Raw genomic sequence first — 25,754 nt, 5'->3', positions numbered from 1 at the left:
GAAAATAACCAGTAGTGACAGGGTGTGCCTTGTTACCAGATCCTAGCCTGTTTACGTCATTAGATCAAGATGGTATCAATCCTGGTATTACCTGTGGATTTGATGGTAGTGGCACTGTGGTCACATTTTGTTTTGAGTTATTAACATTGTAAATCAGAGGTGACTTTCAAACATGTAATTACAAAACATTAGTTACATAGTGGAACAAGAAAATGTAATTACACATGTGGAATAACCTTCAACAAGTGAATGTGTGATTACATTTGTTGTTTCAATTGTGTAGTAACTGATACTGCTACAACCATATTACTATGTAATTACATAGTCATACCACACTTTGTAAGTACTATGTTGTTACTACAGTTATTACTGTGTAGTTACATAGTAATAGGGGTGACAATGTAAAGTGTTGCCAAATATCTTGCTCAAGGATCCTTAAAGATCTTGTCAGGATATGTATTGATCTTTATAGAATTGTAAATGCATTGCCAACCTTATAAAATATTAGAAAGGAGAAACAAAAACTGCACTTTATGGTAATAAATATATATATTATTAGATTCTTATTTGTTAGACTTCTTTGGATTTTCATGTTTTACCCTAAAGTAAATTTAACAGATGAGACTGACTGCTGATAAGTAGATAATAATAATAAAAATGTCTACTTTTCCCACTATCAGGCCAGGCGAGGTAGTATGTGATATCTGCTCTGAGCACAAAGCTGTGAAGTCCTGTCTGGTCTGCACCGTCTCCTACTGTGAGATCCATAGTAGAACTTTCCTGCAGTCAAATGACTAAATCTCCCTATAGTAGCCTCATGGGTGGAATGTTATTAATATGTTTCATAATGTCATAATTAATCAACATAATTTCAAAAAACCTGATGAAAATCCGGTGTTTCTATGGCAAACGGTTGAGTTATATTTCAGGCCTCTGTGATGTACAGTATGTAAAGTGTAATATTGGGATGCAAACTCAAAATTGAATACATTTCAGCTCTATATCTGACATGGTACAGGTGTCTTCTTTTTTTTGCCCATAACCATGTGTGTGAGGTGTATACTTTTGTTTCATAGTAGATTACCAAGAAACACTCTGTGTGACCCTGATTTAGCCCACTGCAGTAAAAGGTCCAAACACCACTACACAGTACACAAACTCCAAAAACACACACTGATGGAGGTGACTGGAAACCTGGAGCAGAGATTCTGCCAGGAGCACCACAGAGCTTTAGAGGTGTTCTGCAGAACAGACCAGACACCTATATGCAGCCTGTAACTAGTAACAAAGCACAAGGAACATGATACTGTCTATGATGAGATAAAACAAGCTGGAAGACAGGTATGTCTGTTTTTCACTCTTTTTTAACTGGATGACCTATGCTCCTCAAAGACTGAGGGTTTCACCCAAATTATTAAGACATTTCACCCAAATTACAAAATGAGATATGGGTGTTCTTACCATGTGGTCTATGGAAAGCGTAAGACAGCAATCCATGCTTTGTTTGCATTTATCTGGCCACTGTCTGCAAATGCTAAGATATTAGCATATTTTGTCCAAATCATCTTAATGTAGCTTTTTTTAAAGCTAAACAATTGATTTTTGCTGTCTTATCTTGTTACATTACCTTGTATTCTCTGTGAACTATCACTTTAAGTAAGGTAGGGATACCTTTATGTGCTAATTGACCCATTGTCAAGCCCTGCCCCAGAATTTGGTGCATTTAATTGACTGGCATTTAATTGACTGGCTGAGCCAATCGCAGTGTCGCTGACCAAGCTCGAGTTCAACGTCCAGGTCAAACTATCTTTTCAAATGCATGCAGTCCAGATGTTTTAATTTCTTTCCATCGGAAAGAGCAGATTCTAAGGTTTCTAACACCTAGATTTTCAAAACAACATTTGCCAAACAAGTCTTGTTTCGGAAAAATATCCTTTCTGTTCTATTCTGTTATATTCCATTACATTCTCACTATAAAATATATGTAGGCCTACTGTATGTTGACTGTGATAAGGGCAGGGTAATACAAGCGTGTCTTGTCTGCTAAATTAGCAAATGAAGTAGTTGATTTATTGGCATGGCGAATAGCCATAGGCTATAGCCTACTAAGCACAGTTACATGCATTAAACACAAAATATGCTATTCTGTTCTTTTTAAATACACTATTTTAGTATGATCATGTTTTTTTAAGGCCTGCCTAAATGAAATAATGGATTTCTTTGTGATGGTCTATATTAAATAGACAAAAAAGAACATTCCAAAGATGCACATTGGTACTGGTAAGTGCAGAGGCCCGGCGATGCTAGTATTAATATAACTTCGTTTTTTCCATTGGTTGAATGGGGGATTGGGTTTCCCGGGAAGCTTTGACCTGGATAGCAACATTATCTAAGGAGGACGTGGCTTGACAATGGTTCAATTGAAATGGGGTACACATCTTGTTTCTTTTTCCAACGTAATGTGAAGTATCACATCATAAAACATTGTAATTCTTCTGCTGATAAAAGAAAGAGCATCAAGTGCAGTATCTCAACAGGCATTTTTATTTAAAGAATGAAAAAAGAACACAGAGAAAAGACTGAATTATCAAATGTTTTGTGACTGCACAATGACAGTACAGGCTCATTCACACATGGAGGTTCACAGAGATCCCACGTATTCGCCAAATTCCATTTCAGTCCCTATTCAGGTAGCCATACCATCGACCTCGCTGCTCCTGCCCCGCCCTTTTCCCATCACTGTTGTTTCTACCTTTTTGTTACCATGACTACAGGAGGGAATGTCTGCCGTGGCACCTACATAACATGGAGGGAGGGGTCTGCAGTCCCAGCCACCATGGTGTTGTCGATTGGCGTTATGAGAGCGGGATCAACAACAATGACGTCAGAGGCAACAGTGTCAATGGTGGCAGGGATGTCGACGGCAGCAGGTATAACCACATCGATAGACTCCTCCACGGCGGGGTCGACAGGGGCTGCAGCTGCTGGGTCTACAGGGGCGGCGGAATCCACAACTGCTGGTTCCTCAGCTGCATGGTCCACTGCTGGCTCAGCCTCGGCTTCAGCGGCAACCGCGTCCTCTCCAACCTCGTCGGAGTTCAGAGGGACGGCGGGGGCAGCAGGGGCAGCCTGGCCAGGGTAGGGATAGTATCCGCCATAGAAGCCATAGCGGGGCTAAAAGAGGGATAGTGAGCATGAGAAGGGATTGAACACACACTCACATCACAATTAACACATTTGTAAGCATATATTACAGTAATTCTTATCTCTTCTCTTAGAGAGATGGAGAGGAAACCCACTGATGCTCTAACACCAAAAATGGCTTCATAATGACTTGCATTTGTTTTTTGAGGTGTGGAACCTTAGCAGATAAATTCAAACTGATTTAAAGGAACATGCTCACCGCTGGGGCCTCTTCATCTGAGTTCATTGGTGGTGGTGGTGGGTAGAAGAAGTTGGGGGCTTGAGCTGGGGCAGCAGGGGCTGCAGCAGGGGCATTCAACTGTTCACACCACAAATGGTTCAGTCCATAAGAGTATTTCAGCCAACATTATGGTGTCACTATCAGCTCTAAAACAGGGTATTGAGTCTTGAGTCTCGCAAGGAGTGATACAAGTGGTAGAAAAGCTAGGGATTTTTATGAGAATAATTTTTCTACAGCATGCATTTACAGTTTTTTAAAGAGTTTAGAAAAGTAGCATTTACCACTGAGGGCTGAACTGGTGCAGCCTTTGGAGGAAAGAAAATTATTAAATTGATTAGACGATCATATGGTTGATATACAGTTAGTTAATAATTCCATTATGTTTCTGTATTTATGGAATTGTTGAGTGGGGGTGCTTGAGGAGTTGCTAAATGGAAATGGCCTAAATATGAAAAGAGCGAAACAATACAGCATTGGTGAGATGGATTATGTACAGTGGGGAAAAAAAGTATTTAGTCAGCCACCAATTGTGCAAGTTCTCCCACTTAAAAAGATGAGAGAGGCCTGTAATTTTCATCATAGGTACACGTCAACTATGACAGACAAATTGAGAAAAAGAAATCCAGAAAATCACATTGTAGGATTTTAAATGAATTTATTTGCAAATTATGGTGGAAAATAAGTATTTGGTCACCTACAAACAAGCAAGATTTCTGGCTCTCACAGACCTGTAACTTCTTCTTTAAGAGGCTCCTCTGTCCTCCACTCGTTACCTGTATTAATGGCACCTGTTTGAACTTGTTATCAGTATAAAAGACACCTGTCCACAACCTCAAACAGTCACACTCCAAACTCCACTATTGCCAAGACCAAAGAGCTGTCAAAGGACACCAGAAACAAAATTGTAGACCTGCACCAGGCTGGGAAGACTGAATCTGCAATAGGTAAGCAGCTTGGTTTGAAGAAATCAACTGTGGGAGCAATTATTAGGAAATGGAAGACATACAAGACCACTGATAATCTCCCCTCGATCTGGGGCTCCATGCAAGATCTCACCCTGTGGGGTCAAAATGATCACAAGAACGGTGAGCAAAAATCCCAGAACCACACGGGGGGACCTAGTGAATGACCTGCAGAGAGCTGGGACCAAAGTAACAAAGCCTACCATCAGTAACACACTACGCTGCCAGGGACTCAAATCCTGCAGTGCCAGACGTGTCTCCCTGCTTAAGCCAGTACATGTCCAGGCCCGTCTGAAGTTTGCTAGAGTGCATTTGGATGATCCAGAAGAGGATTGGGAGAATGTCATATGGTCAGATGAAACCAAAATATAACTTTTGGTAAAAACTCAACTTGTCGTGTTTGGAGGACAAAGAATGCTGAGTTGCATCCAAAGAACACCATACCTACTGTGAAGCATGGGGGTGGAAACATGCTTTGGGGCTGTTTTTCTGCAAAGGGACCAGGACGACTGATCCGTGTAAAGGAAAGAATGAATGGGGCCATGTATCGTGAGATTTTGAGTGAAAACCTCCTTCCATCAGCAAGGGCATTGAAGATGAAACGTGGCTGGGTCTTTCGAGATACTGCATATGTACACTGAGTGTACAAAACATTAGGAACACCTTCCTAATATTGAGTTGCACCCACTTTTGCCCTCAAAACAGCCTCAAATAGTCGGGGCATGGACTCTACAAGGTGTCGAAAGTGTTCAACAGGGATGCTGGCCCATGTTGACTCCAAGGCTTCCCACAGTTGTGTCAAGTTGGCTGGATGTCCTTTGGGTGGTGGACCATTCTTGATACACAGGAAACTGTTGAGCGTGAAAAACCCAGCAGCGTTGCAGTTCTTGAACCACTCAAACCAGTGCGCCTGGCACCTACTACCATACCCCATTCAAAGGCACTTAATTATTTTGTCCTGGCCATTCACCCTCTGAACCGGTCACATGAACAATCCATGTGTTAATTATCTCAAGGCTTAAACATACTTATCTAACTGTCTCCTCCCCTTCATCTACACTGATTGAAGTGGATTTAACAAGTGATATCAATAACGGATCATAGCTTTCACCTGGATTCACATGGTCAATCTATGTCATGGAAAGAACATATTTTGTACACTCAGTGTATATGTTATCAATCAATAGTAAATAATTCTTGATGGCTTTTTGGTATCTGGGAAGCCTATCTGGGAAGCCGAACGATTTGATTAAAAAAAAATACTAATGGTTTCAATGATAAGTATAGCCTACCCTCAGTGGAATAATGTTATATTTCCTTCTTTCACAATATGACATATGTCTAACATGTTGTACATAAGTCTGAAACTAAATAGCTGAGGTTAATTGGGATTTAAATTGAACATCAAATATGCTTTCAATGTAAATCCATCCATGATGTATGCAGAGATTAAGATAATATATACTTTATTGGTTCATATGAAACTTGTCCAGTAATTTGCCTTTGCCTTTTTTAATCCAACCCCTCCAATATACATACAGTGAGGGAAAAAAGTATTTGATCCCTTGCTGATTTTGTACGTTTGCCCACTGACAAAGAAATGATCAGTCTATAATTTTAATGGTAGGTTTATTTGAACAGTGAGACAGAATAACAACAAAAAAATCCAGAAAAACGCATGTCAAAAATGTTATAAATTGATTAGCATTTTAATGAGGGAAATAAGTATTAGACCCCCTCTCAATCAGATTTCTGGCTCCCAGGTGTCTTTTATACAGGTAACAAGCTGAGATTAGGAGCACACTCTTAAAGGGAGTGCTCCTAATCTCATCTTGTTACCTGTATAAAAGACACCTGTCCACAGAAGCAATCAATCAATCAGATTCCAAATTCTCCACCATGGCCAAGACAAAAGAGCTCTCCAAGGATGTCAGGGACAAGATTGTAGACCTACACAAGGCTGGAATGGGCTACAAGACCATCGCCAAGCAGCTTGGTGAGAAGGTGACAACAGTTGGTGTGATTATTCGCAAATGGAAGAAACACAAAATAACTGTCAATCTCCCTCTGCCTGGGGCTCCATGCAAGATCTCACCTCGTGGAGTTGCAATGATCATGAGAACGGTGAGGAATCAGCCCAGAACTACATGGGAGGATCTTGTCAATGATCTCAAGGCAGCTGGGACCATAGTCACCAAGAAAACAATTGGTAACACACTACGCCGTGAAGGACTGAAATCCTGCAGCGCCCGCAAGTTCCCCCTGCTCAAGAAAGCACATATACAGGGCCGTCTGAAGTTTGCCAATGAACTTCTGAATGATTCAGAGGGGAACTGGGTGAAAGTGTTGTGGTCAGATGAGACCAAAATGGAGCTCTTTGGCATCAACTCAACTCGCCGTGTTTGGAGGAGGAGGAATGCTGCCTATGACCCCAAGAACACCATCCCCACCGTCAAACATGGAGGTGGAAACATTATGCTTTGGGGGTGTTTTTCTGCTAAGGGGACAGGACAACTTCACCGCATCAAAGGGACGATGGACGGGGCCATGTACCGTCAAATCTTGGGTGAGAACCTCCTTCCCTCAGCCAGGGCATTGAAAATGGGTCGTGGATATGTATTCCAGCATGACAATGACCCAAAACACACGGCCAAGACAACAAAGGAGTGGCTCAAGAAGAAGCACCTTAAGGTCCTGGAGTGGCCTAGCCAGTCTCCAGACCTTAATCCCATAGAAAATCTGTGGAGGGAGCTGAAGGTTCGAGTTGCCAAACGTCAGCCTCGAAACCTTAATGACTTGGAGAAGATTTGCAAAGAGGAGTGTAACAAAATCCCTCTTGAGATGTGTGCAAACCAGGTGGCCAACTACAAGAAACGTCTGACCTCTGTGATTGCCAACAAGGGTTTTGCCACCAAGTACTAAGTCATGTTTTGCAGAGGGGTCAAATACTTATTTCCCTCATTAAAATGCAAATCAATTTATAACATTTTTGACATGCGTTTTTCTGGATTTTGTTGTTGTTATTCTGTCTCTCACTGTTCAAATAAACCTACCATTAAAATTATAGACTGATCATTTCTTTGTCAGTGGGCAAACGTACAAAATCAGCAGGGGATCAAATACTTTTTTCCCTCACTGTACATATTCCAACACATTAGGTTGGAGAGGTTATAGCAGAGGGCAGCTGTGGTGCAGTGCGCAATTAGCAGTGTAGGGGGTTAAGTTCCTTGCTAAATGCCATGTGAGATAATGATGCCAGCATCATTGCCGGCTCAATGCCGCCAGATTCCACCCCCCATCAACAATAGGATTCGAACTGGTAACCCTCCTGTTGCTGGTTTGCCTCTCTAAACTCGAGCCTAGTCACCCTCGTTTTACTCCATTGAAAGTTGTTATATGTCTAACATGTTGTGCAAGTTCAATCTGAAACAAAATGGCTGCCCTCTAACCTGTTGTCCGAGGGAACCATACATTCTGTAGAGCTCCATCCACCTCAGGGCCTCATTGGCATGTGCTGCAACCTGCTGGGAAATACCAGACGTGGAGCCAAAAATGTAATTAAGGTAGTAGTTAAGGTAATTCAAACCCCTTTCCCATGTCCATATCATGCCTTGGATTGACATGATATGATGATTGCATGATGTTGTTAAGAGATGTCAAAACTGAAATCCACCTACCTCATCGCTTCCACTATCGGGAGCCTGCAAGGCACAACACAACAGTTTGAGAATGATCATCCAGTCAACACACATACTTATGTCAACATCAAGAGAACACCAGTGAGACTTCAGCTTTTACAATTGAAGCTCAATCAAATGTCAACTTGTACAGTTCAAGCAGATGCACAAACAAATGTATTGTAATGCAATGGATTAAGGATACTTATTTTTTTTTACAAAGGGAAAAGACTAAAAATCTATGTATTGTAATGCATTGGATTGATTGAGGAAATAAACTATTCAATTATAATGTAAACAACATGGTCTGGGTTTGGAGACTTACTGGAGCAGCCAGGGAATAGCCCAGCAGGCACATCAATAACACCACAGATATCATCTTGATTCTTCAACAGAGAAAGAGGATATACGGTCAGGTCTGAAATTATTGGCACCCTTGATAAAAATTAGCAATAAATAATAAATAATAAACATACTGAGCTATATTGTATGCTCCAAAAAATTGGGAAATTATATTATTTTATACTAATACAATTGCTCAGAGAAAGACAGATTTTGTTTAACAAGTAATAATGTTTTCTCTCAAAAAAGTTGCCCCATAACATAAAATATCCACCACCATATTCTAAAGTAGGTATGGGGTTATTTTATGCATCTTTCTTTCAATGCAAAACCCATCACTGGTGTGCATGGCCAAAGAGCTCTATTTTCATGTCATCCAAGAAATGTAAACGCCTGGAGTTTGCTAAAGGCATTAGCACTTGTATAGGAATCGGTGCTATGGTCAGATGACATGTAAATAGAGCTCTTTGGCCATGCGCACCAGTAGTGGGTTTGGCGTCGAAAGAAGGATGTGATGAGCAGAAAATAACCCGATGCCTACTGTAAAATATGGTGGTTGATCTGATGTTATGGGGCTATTTTGCTGCCACTGTTCCTGGGACCCTTGTTAAGGTCAATGGCGTCATTAACTTTACCTAGTACCACGACATTTTTGCCAAAAACCTGTCTTTTCTTCTGCCAGGAGGTTGAAACTTGGCCGCAAGTGGATCTTCCAGCAAGACAATAACACCAAGCACACATCAAAATCCACAAAGAAATTGTTAATTGACAACAAAATCAACATTTTGCAATGGCCATCGCAGTCTCCGGACTTGAACCCCATTGAAAACCTGTGGTTTGAATTGAAGAGGACAGTCCATAAGCACAGACAAAGGATATCAAGGATCTGGAAAGATTCTGTATAAAGGATTTTGTATTTATTAGGGATCCCCATTAGCTGTTGCCAAGGCAGGGTTTAGTGAATGATTTGTCCCAAATACAATGCTTTTAGTTTTTTTAATATTTAGGACTAACTTATTCCTTGCCTCCCATTCTGAAACTAACTGCAGCTTTTTGTTAAGTGTTGCAGTCATTTCAGTTGCTGTAGTAGCTGACGTGTATAGTGTTGAGTCATCCGCATACATAGACACACTGGCTTTACTCAAAGCCAGTGGCATGTCGTTAGTAAAGATTGAAAAAAGTAAAGGGCCTAGACAGCTGCCCTGGGGAATTCCTGATTCTACCTGGATTATGTTGGAGAGACTTCCATTAAATAACATCCTCTGTGTTCTGTTAGTCAGGTAACTCTTTATCCACAATATAGCAGGGGGTGTAAAGCCATAACACATACATTTTTCAAGCAGCAGACTATGATCGATAATGTCAAAAGCCGCACTGAAGTCTAACCAAACAGCCCCCACAATCTTTTTATTATCAACTTCTCTCAGCTAATCATCAGTCATTTGTGTAAGTGCTGTGCTTGTTCATTGACCTTCCCTATAAGCGTGCTGAAAGTCTGTTGTCAATTTGTTTACCGTTAAATAGCATTGTATCTGGTCAAACACAATTTTTTCCAGAAGTTTACTTAGGGTTCATAACAGGCTGATTGGTCGGCTATTTGAGCCAGTAAAGGGGTAGCGGAATTACTTTTGCTTCCCTCCAGGCCTGAGGGCACACACTTTCTAGTAGGCTTAAATTGAAGATATGGCAAATAGAAGTGGCAATATCGTCCGCTATTATTCTCAGTAATTTTGCATCCAGGTTGTCAGACCCCGGTGCCTTGTCATTGTTGATAGACAACAATACTTTTTTCAACTCTTCCACACTCACTTTACGGAATTTAAAAGTGCAATGCTTGTCTTTCATTATTTGGTCATATATACTTGGATGTGTAGTGTCAGCGTTTGTTGCTGGCATGTCATGCCTAAGTTTGCTAATCTTGCCAAAAAATACTTAAAGTAGTTGGAACTATATCAGTGGATTTTATGATGAATGAGATCCCTACAAATGGTCTAAGATCCCTACGAATGTGTTCTCCGATCTCATAAAACATTTTAGAAAAAGGTGACATTATCCTCACAAGGTGAGAAACAGGTGCATATAATTATGAGAAAAATATGACTTGCTAAAAAACATTTCCTTCTCTGAGCAATTGTATTAGTATGAAATAATTTAATTTTCAGAAGCAGTTTCATCTTAAATATATGCTTAAAATTATTCAATATTGTAACGAGAGTAGTCTATGAAATGATAACACAGCAAAACAAAAGCTTTATCCCAAACTGTGTACTGTATACTGTATACTTGTCTTTATACTGTAAAATGAAAATCTAGAATCTCACCTTTGTCTTGGTATCAGGAGCAAGTGAAGCAGTGGTCTTGGGTAGGAAAGAATGAACTACATAATTTCTCACACAAAGTCAATTTATACTCTAGAATCACCTGCGACAACCAATCAGGTCTTTGCACCCCGAAAAATGTGCATGCCACTGTTGTTTGATGAAATCTCCTTACTCTTCAAAACTCAAGTAAGACGTGGAGTCTTAATGGCCCTATTATCTTTAATTACACACTGTGCAATTATGCTTAGCACACCACACATACCCCACCTCCCAAGTAAACCCCAAACTTGAAAAGATTCTCAAACTAAAGTAGAGGGCATCAATCGAGTGTATCTCTCATGGTTACATGAATAAAGTATCAATTTTGGGACTTAAAAGTTCTCACAGTCTGTTAGATATAGGGCAATAATCTCCATAAATGTATAAGGGGTAGTGCCAAGTCAATCAAACTCAAAACAAAGGCCTTGATAGATATCGGAGCTCAAAAGAGTACATTCCTTTAACGTTTTTAATTACCAGTCTGTCAACACTGACTAGAACACACTGATGGTGCAGAGAGATATTAAACATCAATCCTTCTCTTTTGTCATTGTTGTGAACACGGTGATATTTTCAACAGGTTTTTATCTTGTCAACGTCTGTTATTTTCTCTCTCCATTAGTTTGGGCATGTCTGGTTCATATTAAAGATGCACTAGGGTATTTTTAACGTTTGAGGTAAAGGTTAGGTTAGCCATGATGGTGGTGTGGACCAAATCAGATAAGAGGAGTTACATCAATGTGTGAATATCAGGTAAAGTATTCTAAACATTCCACAATCCTTAATGTACACACATGCCACTTAAGAATGTGCTGAGCTTTGAGACTTTATGGAGATAAGATAAGAATCTTGGCAACTTGTTGCTTTCTGCTTTTGTCTAGTGAGCTGAAAAATACTATTGTTGGAAGAGGGAGGTTGGGAAAGTGGGTGCATTTTAGTCAAATTAAGAGGACTGCCACAGCATGTCTATGTCTTTGTACCTTACTAAACATAATGGTTATCTTTCACTTCACTATATCTTCACACCTGGTCACAATACTCTATTTGTAGTAGTAGTAGGTTTTATTGGTTTCTCGCAGTCATAGACTGAATTGTACACCTATTTACAATCATAACATTAATTATAAATACTTATCAAATAGTAAAATCCTAAACTAACAAATACTTTTAATATAATACAACTTTAAAATACTCAATATATACAACAACCAAATAATAATACAAAGACAAGGTTTGGGGTGGCAGCTTTAGAAAATACATCTTTAGAGTTCTTAGGTAGACATTTCTAAGGCGCTTGAGGAGGAACAGCTTCCTGCTGGTCCTTGTGGTCATGGTGTCAACCTGGCTGCTCCAGCGCAGGTCCTGCTGGACAGTGAGACCCAGCGTCCTGACCTTTGGTTTCTCTGACAGGGGACACCGTTGATGAGTGGGTGGGGTTTTAGAGAAGGAGACATGCATTACTACACATTTCTTCTCATTGAGGAGCATGTCATTGGTAGCGGTCCAGGTGCTGAGCTCGTCCAGTTGCTTTTGCGTTGATGATGGTTGCTTCAGTTTCCTGGTTTCAAGCAGATTCATGTCATCAAGATATTTCCACACAGGGTTGGCAGCTTAATGTGCAGCATCATTGATGAGGGCAAGAAAAAGTACAGGGCCAAGGATGGTCCCCTGTGCTACCCCACATGTAAGGGGCTCCCATTCAGATAGGGTAGCACGATAGCGCACCCATTGTCTCCTGTCAGATAAAGTCACAAATCCATGGGACTATTTCAGGCCTCACCCCCATTGACAGGATCTTTTTGATGACAATAGTGTGGTTAACCCTGTCAAATGCTTTGCTGAAATCTGTGGCTACCAATGAGCAGACTGAGCTTGGTTTTTCTGAGTCTTTGGAGAGACTGTCAACAAGGGCATGGGTGGTGGACTGGCCTTTATTACTTCCAAACTGTCTGGGGTCAAAAGAGATGTCCTTGAGTATCCATTGGAGAGCAAAGCCTTCAGCAATCTTTGCAAATTGGGATGTCAGAGAGATTGGTCTTAGTTGTTTCGAAGAACCCTTTTGGAAGACTTATTTGTAAGCACGTAAGAAAGAGTGTTTTCCAACACTCTAATGCTGTGTGAAGCACTTACAATGCATGAAATTCACAGGTACTGTATGTGTTATTTGCAGATTTTATGTGGTATAATATAAACACTTTGCAGAAAATACAGCCATAAAATGCTATGTATCACATCCATTTTTTATATAGAAGTTGGTAGAAGCATATTCTCTGATGTTATAATTAATGGAAACCAAACCTGTGATTTATCAATTATGATAATCACTATACAAAAATGCAGTTGTATTATTCATTTTGCTGGCTCATGAAAACCTGCCGTTGACGCCGATCTGTTTCTAGAGTGAATAGGATATATTCCATACTCCATCAACACATTCCGTTAACAACATCTTCAGATAACTACTTGCATCTTCCATAACAGGTATGTTGTTCCACAGCTGAACGAATGACTTAACTTGTTTTGCGCTCTACTTGTAAACACATTTTTGTGAAAAGTGAATAAGATGCTAAATGTCAGTGTCTTGGTGTAGAGTTTTTGGTTTGGTGTTGTGTAAAATGAAATAATTATACAATTATAAAACATTTTCGTTCTCAGAGTACAATACAATTATTATATTCTAAGATAGTGCTTGGAGATTAGATTTATTCAACATATTGGAGTCCTCAACAAGTAAAAAAATAAGAGAATTTAAGGGATGGGATTTTACCAAAACCATACATTTACATTTTAGTAATTTAGCAGACGCTCTTATCCAGAGCGACTTACAATTAGTGAGTGCATACATTTTTCATACTGGCCCCCCGTGGGAACCGAACCCACAACCCTCGCGTTGCAAGCGCCATGCGCTACCAACTGATTTACAGGAGGGCCAGAGGTACATTCAGAGCCAGAGATTTTGACTGTTTACTGTTGACTTCCCTTTCGACAGAACGACTCAGTTACCATGAAGATTTCCATTGCTCTCCTTTTTGCATGTGTCGTCGGCACAGCACTCTGTGTGCCTGTATGTACAATACCTTATTTATATGTTATTATGTACAATTTTGTGAATTGAATTCTATTGTAGTGTTGAAAATGTGTGAGGGTTAATTCTTCTTCTGATTCCACTCTCGTAGGCAATACAGTTAATTGAGTACGAGGCACCTCAGGCACAGGTAAGAACTCCTAAAAGAACCAACATTCACTCATGCACCATTCATTTGACTTAAAAAGCCACACAGAGCAGCAAGATAAATATATAAGAATGCATGTAGAGCAGCAAGAGAGACACATGTTTAATGTTCATTGTTCATTGTTCAATGCATGTTTAATGTTCATTGTTCTTGAAGAGGAACACTTGAGGAGCTTATACTATCCATTCTTTAGACTCAACTGCCCCGCAGAGAAGAAAGAGAAAACCCTAGCGAGGCATGTCTCTCTTTACGTTAGTGACCTTGACGTTGTTCTTCCTTGGGTTTCAGCAAGTTGCTGAGGGAACTCCTTGACGTACCAGTGTAGAGTTTGTAAGTACGTATCATTCTCTTTTCCCTTTGACCTCTGGGTGGTTGTGTCACTTTCGTTCACTTCCTGTTTATGTCATTCTTTATTGTAGCTCATCCCTCTAGGAGCCCAGCAGAAGCCTGAACTGTTAAGTTGTCTTATTCAGAATTCTTATTCAGTTAATTAAGGAAAATGTTTAATAGAGATGTCATTGAGACACATTTAATCATTTTCAGTCGACAGCACTTACCGCCATCTAGTAAGTAACAAGGCAGTGTCAGCCAACCAAAACGATTTTAGGGCCCCCAAAAGGCTAGGGCTGGCCCTGTAAGTAGCTAACGTTGAATGCTAATGCTATAGTTTAAACCTACAGTTGTCCTATGGGAACATGTGGATATTATGGACGTTTAGAATGTGGCCTCAGCTGCGGAACACCAGCCTCTGATATGTTTAATCTATCTACATATGAGCAATTCTACACACATTAACAAAGTCTCAATAGATAGGATGGAATGTAAAGATTGATGTGTTCCTGTTCTGTCCCACAGCCCTTCCCATCCCAAGGCTTCATTAACTGTGACGTCCGAGGGTCCCGGTAAAGCTAGTCTCAAGGTGGTGAGTAAACACTGTGAACTCTGACCCCTCTCAGAACATCCTGTATCAACCTCTGACTTCTCCATGAGTAGGTTTTTCTCAGAAGGGATGGAAATAGAGATGGCCTTTCCTAAACATTACTGTCTGTCTTGTCCTCCAGTTCTACCCATTCAGTTTCGAACAGGCAGCCCCTGCAGCAGCCCCTGCCGCAAGTCCCATAAGATACCATATGATAAAAATTGTACTATTAGGCTTATCTGTTTTTTGGTACATAGAGGGCAGAATTGTAGAACCTGTAGACACACTGGACAGGCTGTTTCTTTAACTGCTTGAGCATTCAATTAATTATGTCTGAGTTTTATCAGTTTGTGATAGTATCGAGATGGTATGTTGGAAGTTTTTACCATTCAATGTGAACTCTGATAGGCTGAACAGTTGGTGGCCTGTCTTGAAGAAAGCTCTAAGTGATTCTAGTTTAGTGGGTGCTGTAAACAATCCAAGACTGTAGGCAACAACTTGTGAGGTGAAACAACCATAAAGGTGTTCAAAATATGGTGCCCGTCTCTCCTTCTATTTTGAAGAGTGGAGTGTGTTCTCACAATAGACCTGTTCTTACTTGTAGGCCCCTGGAGGGGATGATGAGGAGAAGGATGACTAGACCAGAAAGATAATTTGTCTGCAGAGGTAAGACATACAGTGCCTTCAGAAAGTATTCACAACCCTTGTCTATTTCCACATTTTGGTGTCTTACAGACTGAATTTAAAATGGATTAAATTGAGATTTTGTGTCACTGGCCTACACACAATACCCCATTATGACAAAGTGGAATTATGTTTTTAGAAATTTTTGGAAATTAAAAATGAAAAGCTGAAATGTCTTGAGTCAATAAGTATTCAACCCCTTTATAATGGAAAGCCTAAATAAGTTCAGGAGGATAAATGTGCCTAACAAGTCACATAATAAGTTGCATGGACTCACGTTGTGTGCAATAATAGTGTTTAACATTATTTTTGAATGACTACCTCATCTCTGTACCCTACACATACAATTATCTGTAAGGTCCCTCAGTCGAGCAGTGAATTTCAACCACAAAGACCAGAGAGTTTTTCCAATGCCTCGCACCATTGGTAGATGGGTAAAAAAAAAAGAAAAGCAGAAAATGAATATCCCTTTGAGCATGGGAAGTTATTAATTACACTTTGGATGGTGTATCAATACACCCACTCACTACAAACATACAGGCGTTCTTCCTAACTCAGTTTCCGGAAGGAAGGAAACCCCTCTGTGATTTCACCATGAGGCCAATGGTGACTTTAAAACAGTTACAAAGTTAAATGTTTAATGGCTGTGATAGGAGACAACTGAGGATGGATCCTCAGCATTGCAGTTACTTCACAATACTAACCTAAGTGACAGAGTGAAAAGAAGGAAGTCTATACAGAATAAAACATATTTTAAAACATGCATCCTGTTTGCAATTAGGCACTTAAGTAAATCTGCAAAAAATGTGGCAAAGAAATTAACTTTATGTCCTGAATACGAAGCGTTATGTTTGGGGCAAATCCAACACAACACATCACTGAGTACCACTCTTCATATTTTCAAGCATGGTGGTGGCTGCATCATGTTTTGGGTATGCTTGTCATTGGCAAGGATTAAGGAGTTTTTTTGATAAAAATCAATGAAATAGAGCTAAGCATGCAAAATCCTAGAGGAATACCTGGTTCAGTTGCATTCCAACAGACACTGGGAGACAAATTCACCTTTTAGCAGGACAATAACCTAGTTGCTTACCTAGATGACATTGAATGTTCCTGAGTGGCCTAGTTACTGTTTTGACTTTAACCGGTTTGAAAATCTATGGCAAGACTTGAAAATGGCTGTCTATCAATGATCAACAACCAACTTGACAGAGGTTGAAGAATTAAAAAAATAATAATGTGCAAATATTGTACAACCCAAGTAGGCAAAGCTCTTAGAGACTTATCCAGAAAGACTCACAGCTGTAATCGCTGCAAAAGGTGATTCTAACATGTATTGACTCAGGGGTGTGAATACTTATGTAAGTGAGATATTTCTGTATTTCATTTTTTTTTTTTTATTGCTAACATTTCTAAAAACATGTTTTCACTTTGTCATTATGGGGTATTTTGTGTAGATGGGTGATAAAAATATACATTTAATCCATTTTGAATTCAGGCTGTAAAATGTAGAATAAGTCAAGGGGTATGACTACTTTCTGAAGGCACTGTATTAGGCCTTGTTTTTATACTTGTATCCTTCCTGACTCCCTTACTTGAGTTAATCATTGATCTGCAATTACTTGATAGGTAGCCTAAAAGCAAGGCTATGTTATAGAACCTCTGCTTACACCTATCCAATTGATCAGATTTGTTATTTCTTCAAGGAAGTGAGGAAGTATGCACGTTAAATGTATTTAAACACCTCCATGGCCCTATTTGAGTCTGGAATTTTGAATATCAAGGCTCTTCTGATAAGCTTTGTAATGAATTAGTAATAATGATAATGATTGCAAGTAAGTCTCAGAGAGTAGTACATTAGTAGATACTGTACTATAAATACATACACTATATATACAAAAGTATGTGGACACCCCTTCAAATTAGTGGATTCGGCTATTTCAGCCACACCCGTTGCTGACGTGTATAAAATCGAGCACACCGCCATGCAATCTCCATAGACAAACATTTGCAGTAAAATGGCCTTACTGAAGAGCTCAGTGACTTTCAACGTGGCACCGTCATAGGATGCCACCTTTCCAATAAGTCAGTTAGTCAAATTTATGCCCTGCTTGAGTTACTCTGGTCAACTGTAAGTGCTGTTATTGTGAAGACTCTAGGAGCAACAACGGCTCAGCCGCGAAGTGGTAGGCCACACAAGCTCACAGAACGGGACCGCCGAGTGCTGAAGTGCGTAGCGTGTAAAAATCGTCTGTCCTCGGTTGCAACACTCACTACCAAATTCCAAACTGCCTCTGGAAGCAACGTCAGAATGGGTTTCTATGGCCAAGCAGCTGCACACAAGCCTATGCGCAATGCCAAGGGTCGGCTGGAGTGGTGTAAAGCTCGCCACCATTGAACTCTGGTGCAGTGGAAACGTGTTCTCTGGAGATATGAATCACGGTTCACCATCTGGCAGTCCAACGGACAAATCTGGGTTTGGCAAATGCCATGACAACGCTACCTGCCCCAATGCATAGTGCCAACTGTGAAGTTCGGTGGAGGAGGAATAAAGATCTGGGGCTTTTTTTCATGGTTCGGGCTAGGCCCCTTAGTTCCAGTGAAGGGAAGTCTTAATGCTACAGCGTACAATGACATTCTAGACGATTCTGTGCTTCCACCTTTATGCAACAGTTTGGGGAAGGCTCTTTCCTGTTTCAGCATGACAATTCCCCTGTGCACAAAGCGAGGTCCAGACGAGCAGATGTCCACATACTTTTGGTCATTTAGTGTATTTGTTGGTAATGTTTCTCTTATTTGTTGATTTTGTAGGATCATCCGATTGAACATGGCTCATAAGACCCAGAATACTTGCTTTTAGTTTGCTATTCTGTTACTCTACAATACACCATACATTTATGTCGATTTGGAGGCCTATGCTGTGACATTCAATGCTCATTCTATAGTCAAAATATGCTATTATAAAGCTTAGCCCCCACAAAAAAAAAATGCTGGGAAATATAATTTATTCCCTGTGATATGACTGTTCAAATTCAAAACTTTATTATCAATTTTAGGCTTTTATGGCCATGAAGCATTACAGTTACTGGTAACTCCTTTTGCAGTAAAGTAAGAGGGAACTATGAACCAATGGACAATGTTATTATCAACAGATATCCATCGATCCACACTGTCCACTTGAAATGAACATCTATGAATATTGTACTGTCATAGAATAATTTAATACAATTGACTGTTTAATTAAATAACTTATTATCCTCTTCAAATTCACACAATGACATTATACATGGAAAAAACTCACTGATTGCTTGTAAACATACTTTAATTGACTTTACTAAAACACAAGGCTTAAATTAAATGTAGCACAGAAAAGATTGTAAGATTGATAATGTCCATCCATACTCTCTATTGCAAACTGTAATATCAATGATGCATGGTTATTATACTCATTACAATAGCTTTCACTAGAAACTTCAAGGGGAAAAACTATAAAGGACAGTAGATTAACAGTGCACGCTACATTGATACTCATAACCATTGATCTACTAAATACCCCAATAAATATCAAAAGGACAAATTGAAGCAGCAAATCATCTGGTCTTATCTGGGTCGGCAGACGTTGTACTTCCTTCAAGCTGGTAACTAAAAGAACAGCAGGAATAATGTAATGAATAAAATATATTGTATCTTCATTTTGTTGTCAAAGGGCTTTACAGCATAATTTCGACTTACATTCAGTTTTCATTCTATGGTTGCACATGAGGTGCCTGTGGAACAAGAAAAATATCACTGTCATTCTTGGATTCCCCCTAAGATATAGATGACATATAGTAAAAGAGTAGGTGAAAAGAAGGTAAATCACTTGCAAATGACATTCAGTAAAGGAGTTGTAGATATAGTTATGATAGATAGAGTTCTAGATTTACAACCTGGCCTGTCTGCACTGGCTGCTCCTGCTGAGCTGGCTGCAAAGGATCCTGGGAATGAGGAAGTTGGGAGTTCTGTGGTGGGAATGGGATCTGCAGAAAAAAGAGGTTTCCAAACTTGTTTGCGTCTGGGATGCCTTTTGTGATAGCAAATTCATCAGGGACCCCCTCATAACATCAGAACACAACTCCTACTTTAGAGTGCGATAAGAATATCATACAATTGACTTCTGCAGTGCATGGCCGGATTAATCAACTCTCGGACCCTGGAAATAACATTTTAAAGGCAGTTTTAAAGTTAATTTCCTGCAATTCTGAAAATGTTGCCTTGGGGCAGAGATAACATTTAGCAGTTTTAAAGCTTGAATGACAGTGAATTATGTTCAAATCAAATGTTTAGGGAAATACAAGAAGAATTTAGTCAACATTTTTATAATTGATCACTACTGTGGATACCAATATCCCTGTGAGCCTCCCAGGCCCATGTTGTGCATATAAGGGCTAAGAACATAAATTGTGAATTAATAATATTACATTGCATTGTATTGCAGCCTCTAAACTCTTTCCACTGATCCCTTGTCCAAAATTTGTTTAATCAATTGTTACTAGCAATATTCAAAAAAAAAAGAAGAAAAAAAATTAATCGTATATATTTTTAGATTTGGCCGCAGACCCCCTGCAATACCCCACTTTGCCCCCTGCTCTTTGGCATCTGTAGTCAAGGAAACATGTACATCTTTGCACCCATCAAATCAAATCAAATCAATAACTAAAGGTCAATAAAGGGATGTCCTACATTGGGTATTTGCTGTGGCACAGTTTGTGGTTGGTATTCATATGGGAACAGCTGTGAAACGATAAAACAAAAATGATGCAAAAAATAAAGCAAATAAATACATAAAATCCGACAATTCATGAAATGTTTATAAAAGAAAATTGATTGATAAAACTTTGTTCTCACGTTTGGAATCGGTGGCATCTGAGGGATATTTGGCATCATCTAAAACAAAAACAAATAGCTCAAACTTGCTTTAAAGACAGAATGGATAAAATAAGATAAAAATGTTTACACCAGATTGAACACATTATTTATATTTAACCTTGATATATCCAGGTCAGAGTATATATACACTACCGTTCAAAAGTTTGGGGTCACTTGGAAATGTCCTTGTTTTCTAAATAAAAGCTATTTTGTTGTCCATTAAAATAACATCAAATTGATCAGAAATACAGTGTAGACATTGTTAATGTTGTAAATGGCTATTGTAGCTGGAAACTGCTGATTTTTTATGGAATATCTACATAGGCGTACAGAGGCCCATTATCAGCAACCATCAGTCCTGTGTTCCAATGGCATGTTGTGTTTGCTAATCCAAGTTTATCATTTTAAAAGGCTAATTGATCATTAGAAAACCCTTGCAATTATGTTAGCACAGCTGAAAACTGTTGTGCTGATTAAAGAAGCAATAAAACTGGCATTCTTGAGACTAGTTGAGTATCTGGAGCATCAGCAATTGTGGGTTCGATTACAGGATCAAAATGGCCAGAAACAAATAACTTTCTTCTGAAACTCGTCAGTCTATTCTTGTTCTGAGAAATGAAGGCTATTCCATACGAGAAATTGCCAACCCTGTGTACTACTCCCTTCACAGAACAGCGCAAACTGGCTCTAACCGGAATAGAAAGAGGAGTGGGAGGCCTCTGTGCACAACTGAGCAAGAGGACAAATACATTAGAGTGTCTAGTTTGAGAAACAGACGCCTCACAGGTCCTCAACTGGCAGCTTCATTAAATAGTACCTGCAAAACACCAGTCTCAACGTCAACAGTGAAGAGGCGAGTCCAGGATGCTGACCTAGGCAGAGTTGCAAAGAAAAAGTCCAGTGTCTGTGTTCTTTTGCCAATCTTAATCTTTTCTTTTTATTAGCCAGTCTGAGATATGGCTTTTTCTTTGCAACTCTGCCTAAGTAAGTCACAGCCTACATGCGCAATTTATAGACTATAATGATTTAATACAACGAAATGTTGTTTAAATGTTGAGTGCTTTATGTCCCTACCAGCCTACTGTGTCGCACTCGCAAATGCTTCACAATGTATTTCTTGAAATAATTGGAATAATATAGCCTAAATAATTTATTTTCGTTCCTTCTTAGGCTCCCTGTCTGGCACCTGACCTATTTGGAGTGTTTATATGCTCTTTAATATGACATGTAGCCTATTTGAAATGATGTGCACTTCTTACATTCACCTTTTCATGTTTATTCAAATACTTTTCATTCAAATCATATGGTTTGGTTTCAGTACTTCAAAACCAAATGGTAGGTCCAGGTAGTCCCAAAAATAGATGTGATTTTAATGAATGGGGAGCGAATTTGGAGCAGCAGTTTTTTTTCTGTGACTGCAGAGCGGTTTTTAGCAGAGTGTTGGAAAGGATGTGAAGTGCTGGAGCTGTGCGCAAACACCACTCCATGAGCGATGAGCTGGATTTCAAACCGCTCAATTCCGCTCACATACTCTGATCTAGGTCCCACTGAGATAACATTACTGGTTGTAAACAAGTAAGTGATTTCAGGATTACCTTTTGCTGCACAAAGTCATAGGGGTAGTACTTGAATATGAAGAGAAAAAAAAGAAACAGAGAACAATCACTAAACTACTGCAGTATAGATCAAATACATTAAATGTGATCTGTGCTTGAGTAAGACATTAAATGGATGGGTTCTCTTACAAAACCCTCATTTGCTGCTGTGCAATTTGGTATGTACCATGTCATAACTTTACTCACTTAAAGTCATGAGTCAACAGAACTTAAATAGTGCCTATCGCATTTCCTATAGCTGTAATTGAAGAGATAGACCTCTACACATACTACAACACCTATAATTCTGAGGAGGGATAAGTAACACTTACGATTTCCACACTCTTTCTTCCTGGGGCCTTAGGTAGGGAATATTTGATGAAGGCTTGAGAGAGATAGGACTGCTGAAAGAAAATAAAGGGGAAAGTTAAAGTGAATGTTCAATGTGGCAGATGGTTAATATATTAAAAAAGGTGAAGCATGTTTGAGAAGTATCTATAGTATTTACTGGTCCATTGATTTGGCCACCATTAGACCTGCCAGGGAATCTCTGTGGAAACACCTGTAATATAAAGTAAAACAAAACAAAACAGTTACACATTACAAATACATTAAATGACTGTGCTATGTAATTAAGACAAAACTCCAGTGTAACTGCTACAGTTCAAGATGATTACTCATTACAGTCTGAATTAAATAGGCAAGTGATAAGTAAAGTGAAAGTAAATATTTAAGTAAGTAATAACTTAAGTAATTAGTAAGTAGGTCATAATTAAGTCGATAAAGAGACAATACTTAGATCATATCATTTTAGAGAGTTCTAATAGAGGTCACATAGTGAAGATGATATAAGAGCGCACTATTTCCATGCTGACAGGGCTGTTGAGTCCAGGCTGAGGGTAAGGCTGGCCTGCTGGGTAGAGTACCTCATTCACCTGGGGATGAAACACTTGGGTCAAAGGTCAAACAAACAAAAGTCTCCTAATAAATACATTTCAGTACTTAATCTTTTAATGTTATGTTTTGTTTCATACTATGTTGATCCACACCTAAGAAAGAAGGTGACCAACAGAATGCAGTAGTATATTACAATGTGCATGTGTTCTTACTTGTGTGGGTGGTCCTGATTGCCTTGGACCCCCATAGTGGGGCAAGTAATTGAAGAAAGGTTGAAGCTGTGAATATTGAACAAATATTAAACAATCACAATTTTGACTAAACCATAGTCAATATAAAGAAATGACAGACTGTTTACAGACACACAGTGGAAAACGAGATGTGAATAATGTGCTCTGAACTCTTAACACCCAAGTATGTTATTTTAAGTCCAGATTCTGGTAATAGATCATAATACGATTGGAAATTGGAGATAGAATATCAAAAGGTACTTAACTAATAGGCTAAGTGAATTGTTTTGCCCCATAGTTAGTCAAGATGATTAGCTAGCCAGCTCAAACAGTTAGTTAACAATTGCTGATAAACTAGCTACAGTAGCGATGCCATGTCAATAACCTGTCTCCAAATATGATGAGGGTGTCTCCCGTTGTGTTTAAATGTTTTCCATTGTGACACGCATCCATGCGTATCCACTTCTATGCGGATTCAAATTCTTGAGAAATACAGTAGTAAAGTGTTCCTTGCCCATTTTTCAAACTTACTGGAGCAGCAGATATTGAGCTGGCCAAACAAAGGCACATAATGGTGAACTTCATTTTCGAAGGAGAACCTTGCACATGAAAGAGATGTATAATTTTAAGTTAACACCCTACAGTGTCGAAAAATAGTCAACTCTATTAGATAAGACAGATTTTAACACTGGACACCAGTGTTGAATGACTGCAACAATAACCGGTGTTGGTCAGTGTTCATTTTTAACATATTGCTTACAGAAATTCAGTGAAAGTCTTAAAAACCTAACACTTTTAAAAGTCTAACATTAGCTCTGTGTAGTGTGGGACACTACAGAGACACTTTGATTGTTAAATGTAACTCTATTAAAGTTAACGCTTGCAATTTTGAGAATGAGAATCCTTAGGCACCCAAAGCATTCTGTAAATTCATAAGAATAAAAAATCCCATACCATTGCGTTGTACAACATCCAGATAAAATGCATTTTGAATAGACAAGTTCTAGCCACATTACCTTTGGTGATACCACTATAGATGAGGAATATGGAGGGTCATACAGTGCAGAGTGCTATCTCTGCTTTTAAACAGTGTCAGCTGAGAATTCAGCCAACCAACATTGACCTGCTGTGACATCACTTAGCGAATGAGAATATGGCTGTCTAGTCGTGAGCTTTGGTAAATGACAGTGGTCAGATATAGTATAGTAATCATAATAGCAGAGCATGGCTAATTACACTGTCTGCAATAGTGCACACTTCAGCACATTTATTGTAAAGCACATCATATCTTATCGCAAACCAGGAATATTATTTTGTACATTTGAATTCAATCCAAATGCTGTCAGTGAATTTGCTATATCCAATGATATTGTATGATGATATTGCTATATCCAATGATATTGTATGATATTGTACGGTCTTTAAGTGTGTAACCTGCTTGGTTACTGTAATCTTTGCCCTGCTTTCAAAGCATCAACTGTAGTTTTTTAACACTTTGAGTCTGAATGTAACCAGCTTTTTATTTCCCTGTGGGAAGTTATAGTAAACCAACCATATTCAACAACAATTCATTTAAGCTTTTCTTAAACAATAACACAAATATAACGTCAGGTATACTGTAAGTTAATCACCAATCCAATTGATAACACCATCGTGTTCGTGAGAGTCGCATCTTTCCATAGGGTGGTCATAATAGTATTTAGGCCAAACCGTGTCTCATGGTCTGACAAACACCGCTCTAGCTCTGTCACCTTTCAACGCAGATACGGAAGTGCGACATCGGCGGATGCAGTGGATTGAAACTGACATTTCTAGCTTAAACTGACAGATATTTACATAACTATGTTTTGTATGGCTAGTTTGTACTCTGTTTTACTCCCCGCAAGCTTCTTGGGACTCGTCTGAAGTCGGTACAGCCAATCTGCCAACTTCTGTCTGGAGCGTCCGAACAATTTGGGCTACACACCCCTGTGGAAAGGCGAGACTCTCACGAACACGTACATGTCGGTTGTTTTGCTCTAGAATTCCCACAGGCCTTACAAGACTCGTCTGAAGGTCCACAGGTACCAGTTGAAAAAATGCATGTAAGTATACTGTATATTGATACTGTTTAGTGCCAAAAACAAGGGGTTAAATACATGTAAAAATTATAATAATTGGGCCCACACTTCAGAACAAACTTCCTTTAGATTTTTTTGGGGGGACTATCTGTTGTTCAATGTAGTGAATCTGTTATTCAATGCGTTTGTATGGGCTAATAGCAGAAAGGACAAAAATATCATAACAATGCAATCAATGGAATGATATCGAACACATCAAACACGTTTTCCATGTGTTTGATAACATTCCATTCACTCCATTCTTGCCATTATTATGAGCCGTCCTCCCATCAGCAACCTCAGCAGCCTCCTGTGCTGTGAATATACACGTGTATACTGTGGAGAAGTTTAGTCTTGCGCTTTGCTCTCTTAGTTGTTGAGCAAGTTGATCCGATACTGCTGTTTACTTTGTGTATAGATGAGT

The 25,754-nt window shown here is 39.3% G+C and overlaps 2 protein-coding genes across 6 annotated transcripts; both read right to left on the bottom strand.

The window, feature by feature from the left end:
- Positions 1–2,542: 2,542 nt before the first annotated feature.
- On the bottom strand, positions 2,543–10,807 carry enam (enamelin). 3 transcript variants are annotated; one of them, XM_045214627.1, is made up of 7 exons: positions 10,727–10,807; positions 8,389–8,449; positions 8,064–8,087; positions 7,836–7,910; positions 3,706–3,729; positions 3,404–3,502; positions 2,543–3,174 (listed from the first exon to the last, which is right to left on the bottom strand). In XM_045214627.1, exons 2-7 carry the CDS (start codon positions 8,440–8,442, stop codon positions 2,797–2,799), a joined length of 654 nt encoding a protein of 217 aa, XP_045070562.1. In that variant the 5' UTR covers positions 8,443–8,449; positions 10,727–10,807; the 3' UTR covers positions 2,543–2,796. The 3 variants fall into 3 exon arrangements, with proteins under 3 accessions (XP_045070562.1, XP_045070563.1, XP_045070564.1); XM_045214628.1 differs by having other exon boundaries at positions 7,836–7,907; XM_045214629.1 differs by lacking the exon at positions 3,706–3,729.
- Positions 10,808–18,656: 7,849 nt separating this feature from the next.
- On the bottom strand, positions 18,657–24,332 carry scpp5 (secretory calcium-binding phosphoprotein 5). Of its 3 annotated transcripts, none has more exons than XM_041865605.2 (12): positions 24,248–24,332; positions 23,763–23,830; positions 23,214–23,279; positions 22,965–23,039; positions 22,613–22,666; positions 22,437–22,508; positions 22,105–22,134; positions 20,489–20,527; positions 20,324–20,374; positions 19,531–19,620; positions 19,334–19,368; positions 18,657–19,243 (listed from the first exon to the last, which is right to left on the bottom strand). In XM_041865605.2, the coding sequence occupies exons 2-11, from the start codon at positions 23,814–23,816 to the stop codon at positions 19,348–19,350; spliced, it is 552 nt and encodes a 183-aa protein (XP_041721539.2). In that variant the 5' UTR covers positions 23,817–23,830; positions 24,248–24,332; the 3' UTR covers positions 18,657–19,243; positions 19,334–19,347. The 3 variants fall into 3 exon arrangements, with proteins under 3 accessions (XP_041721539.2, XP_041721540.2, XP_041721541.1); XM_041865606.2 differs by having other exon boundaries at positions 22,437–22,505; XM_041865607.1 differs by lacking the exon at positions 20,324–20,374.
- Positions 24,333–25,754: the final 1,422 nt, after the last annotated feature.

The sequence above is a fragment of the Coregonus clupeaformis genome, unplaced genomic scaffold (assembly GCF_020615455.1).
Source record: "Coregonus clupeaformis isolate EN_2021a unplaced genomic scaffold, ASM2061545v1 scaf0287, whole genome shotgun sequence".
NCBI lineage: Eukaryota > Metazoa > Chordata > Actinopteri > Salmoniformes > Salmonidae > Coregonus > Coregonus clupeaformis.
The sequence above is the reverse complement of the archived record's forward strand: the minus strand, read 5'-3'. Positions and strand labels throughout refer to the sequence as shown.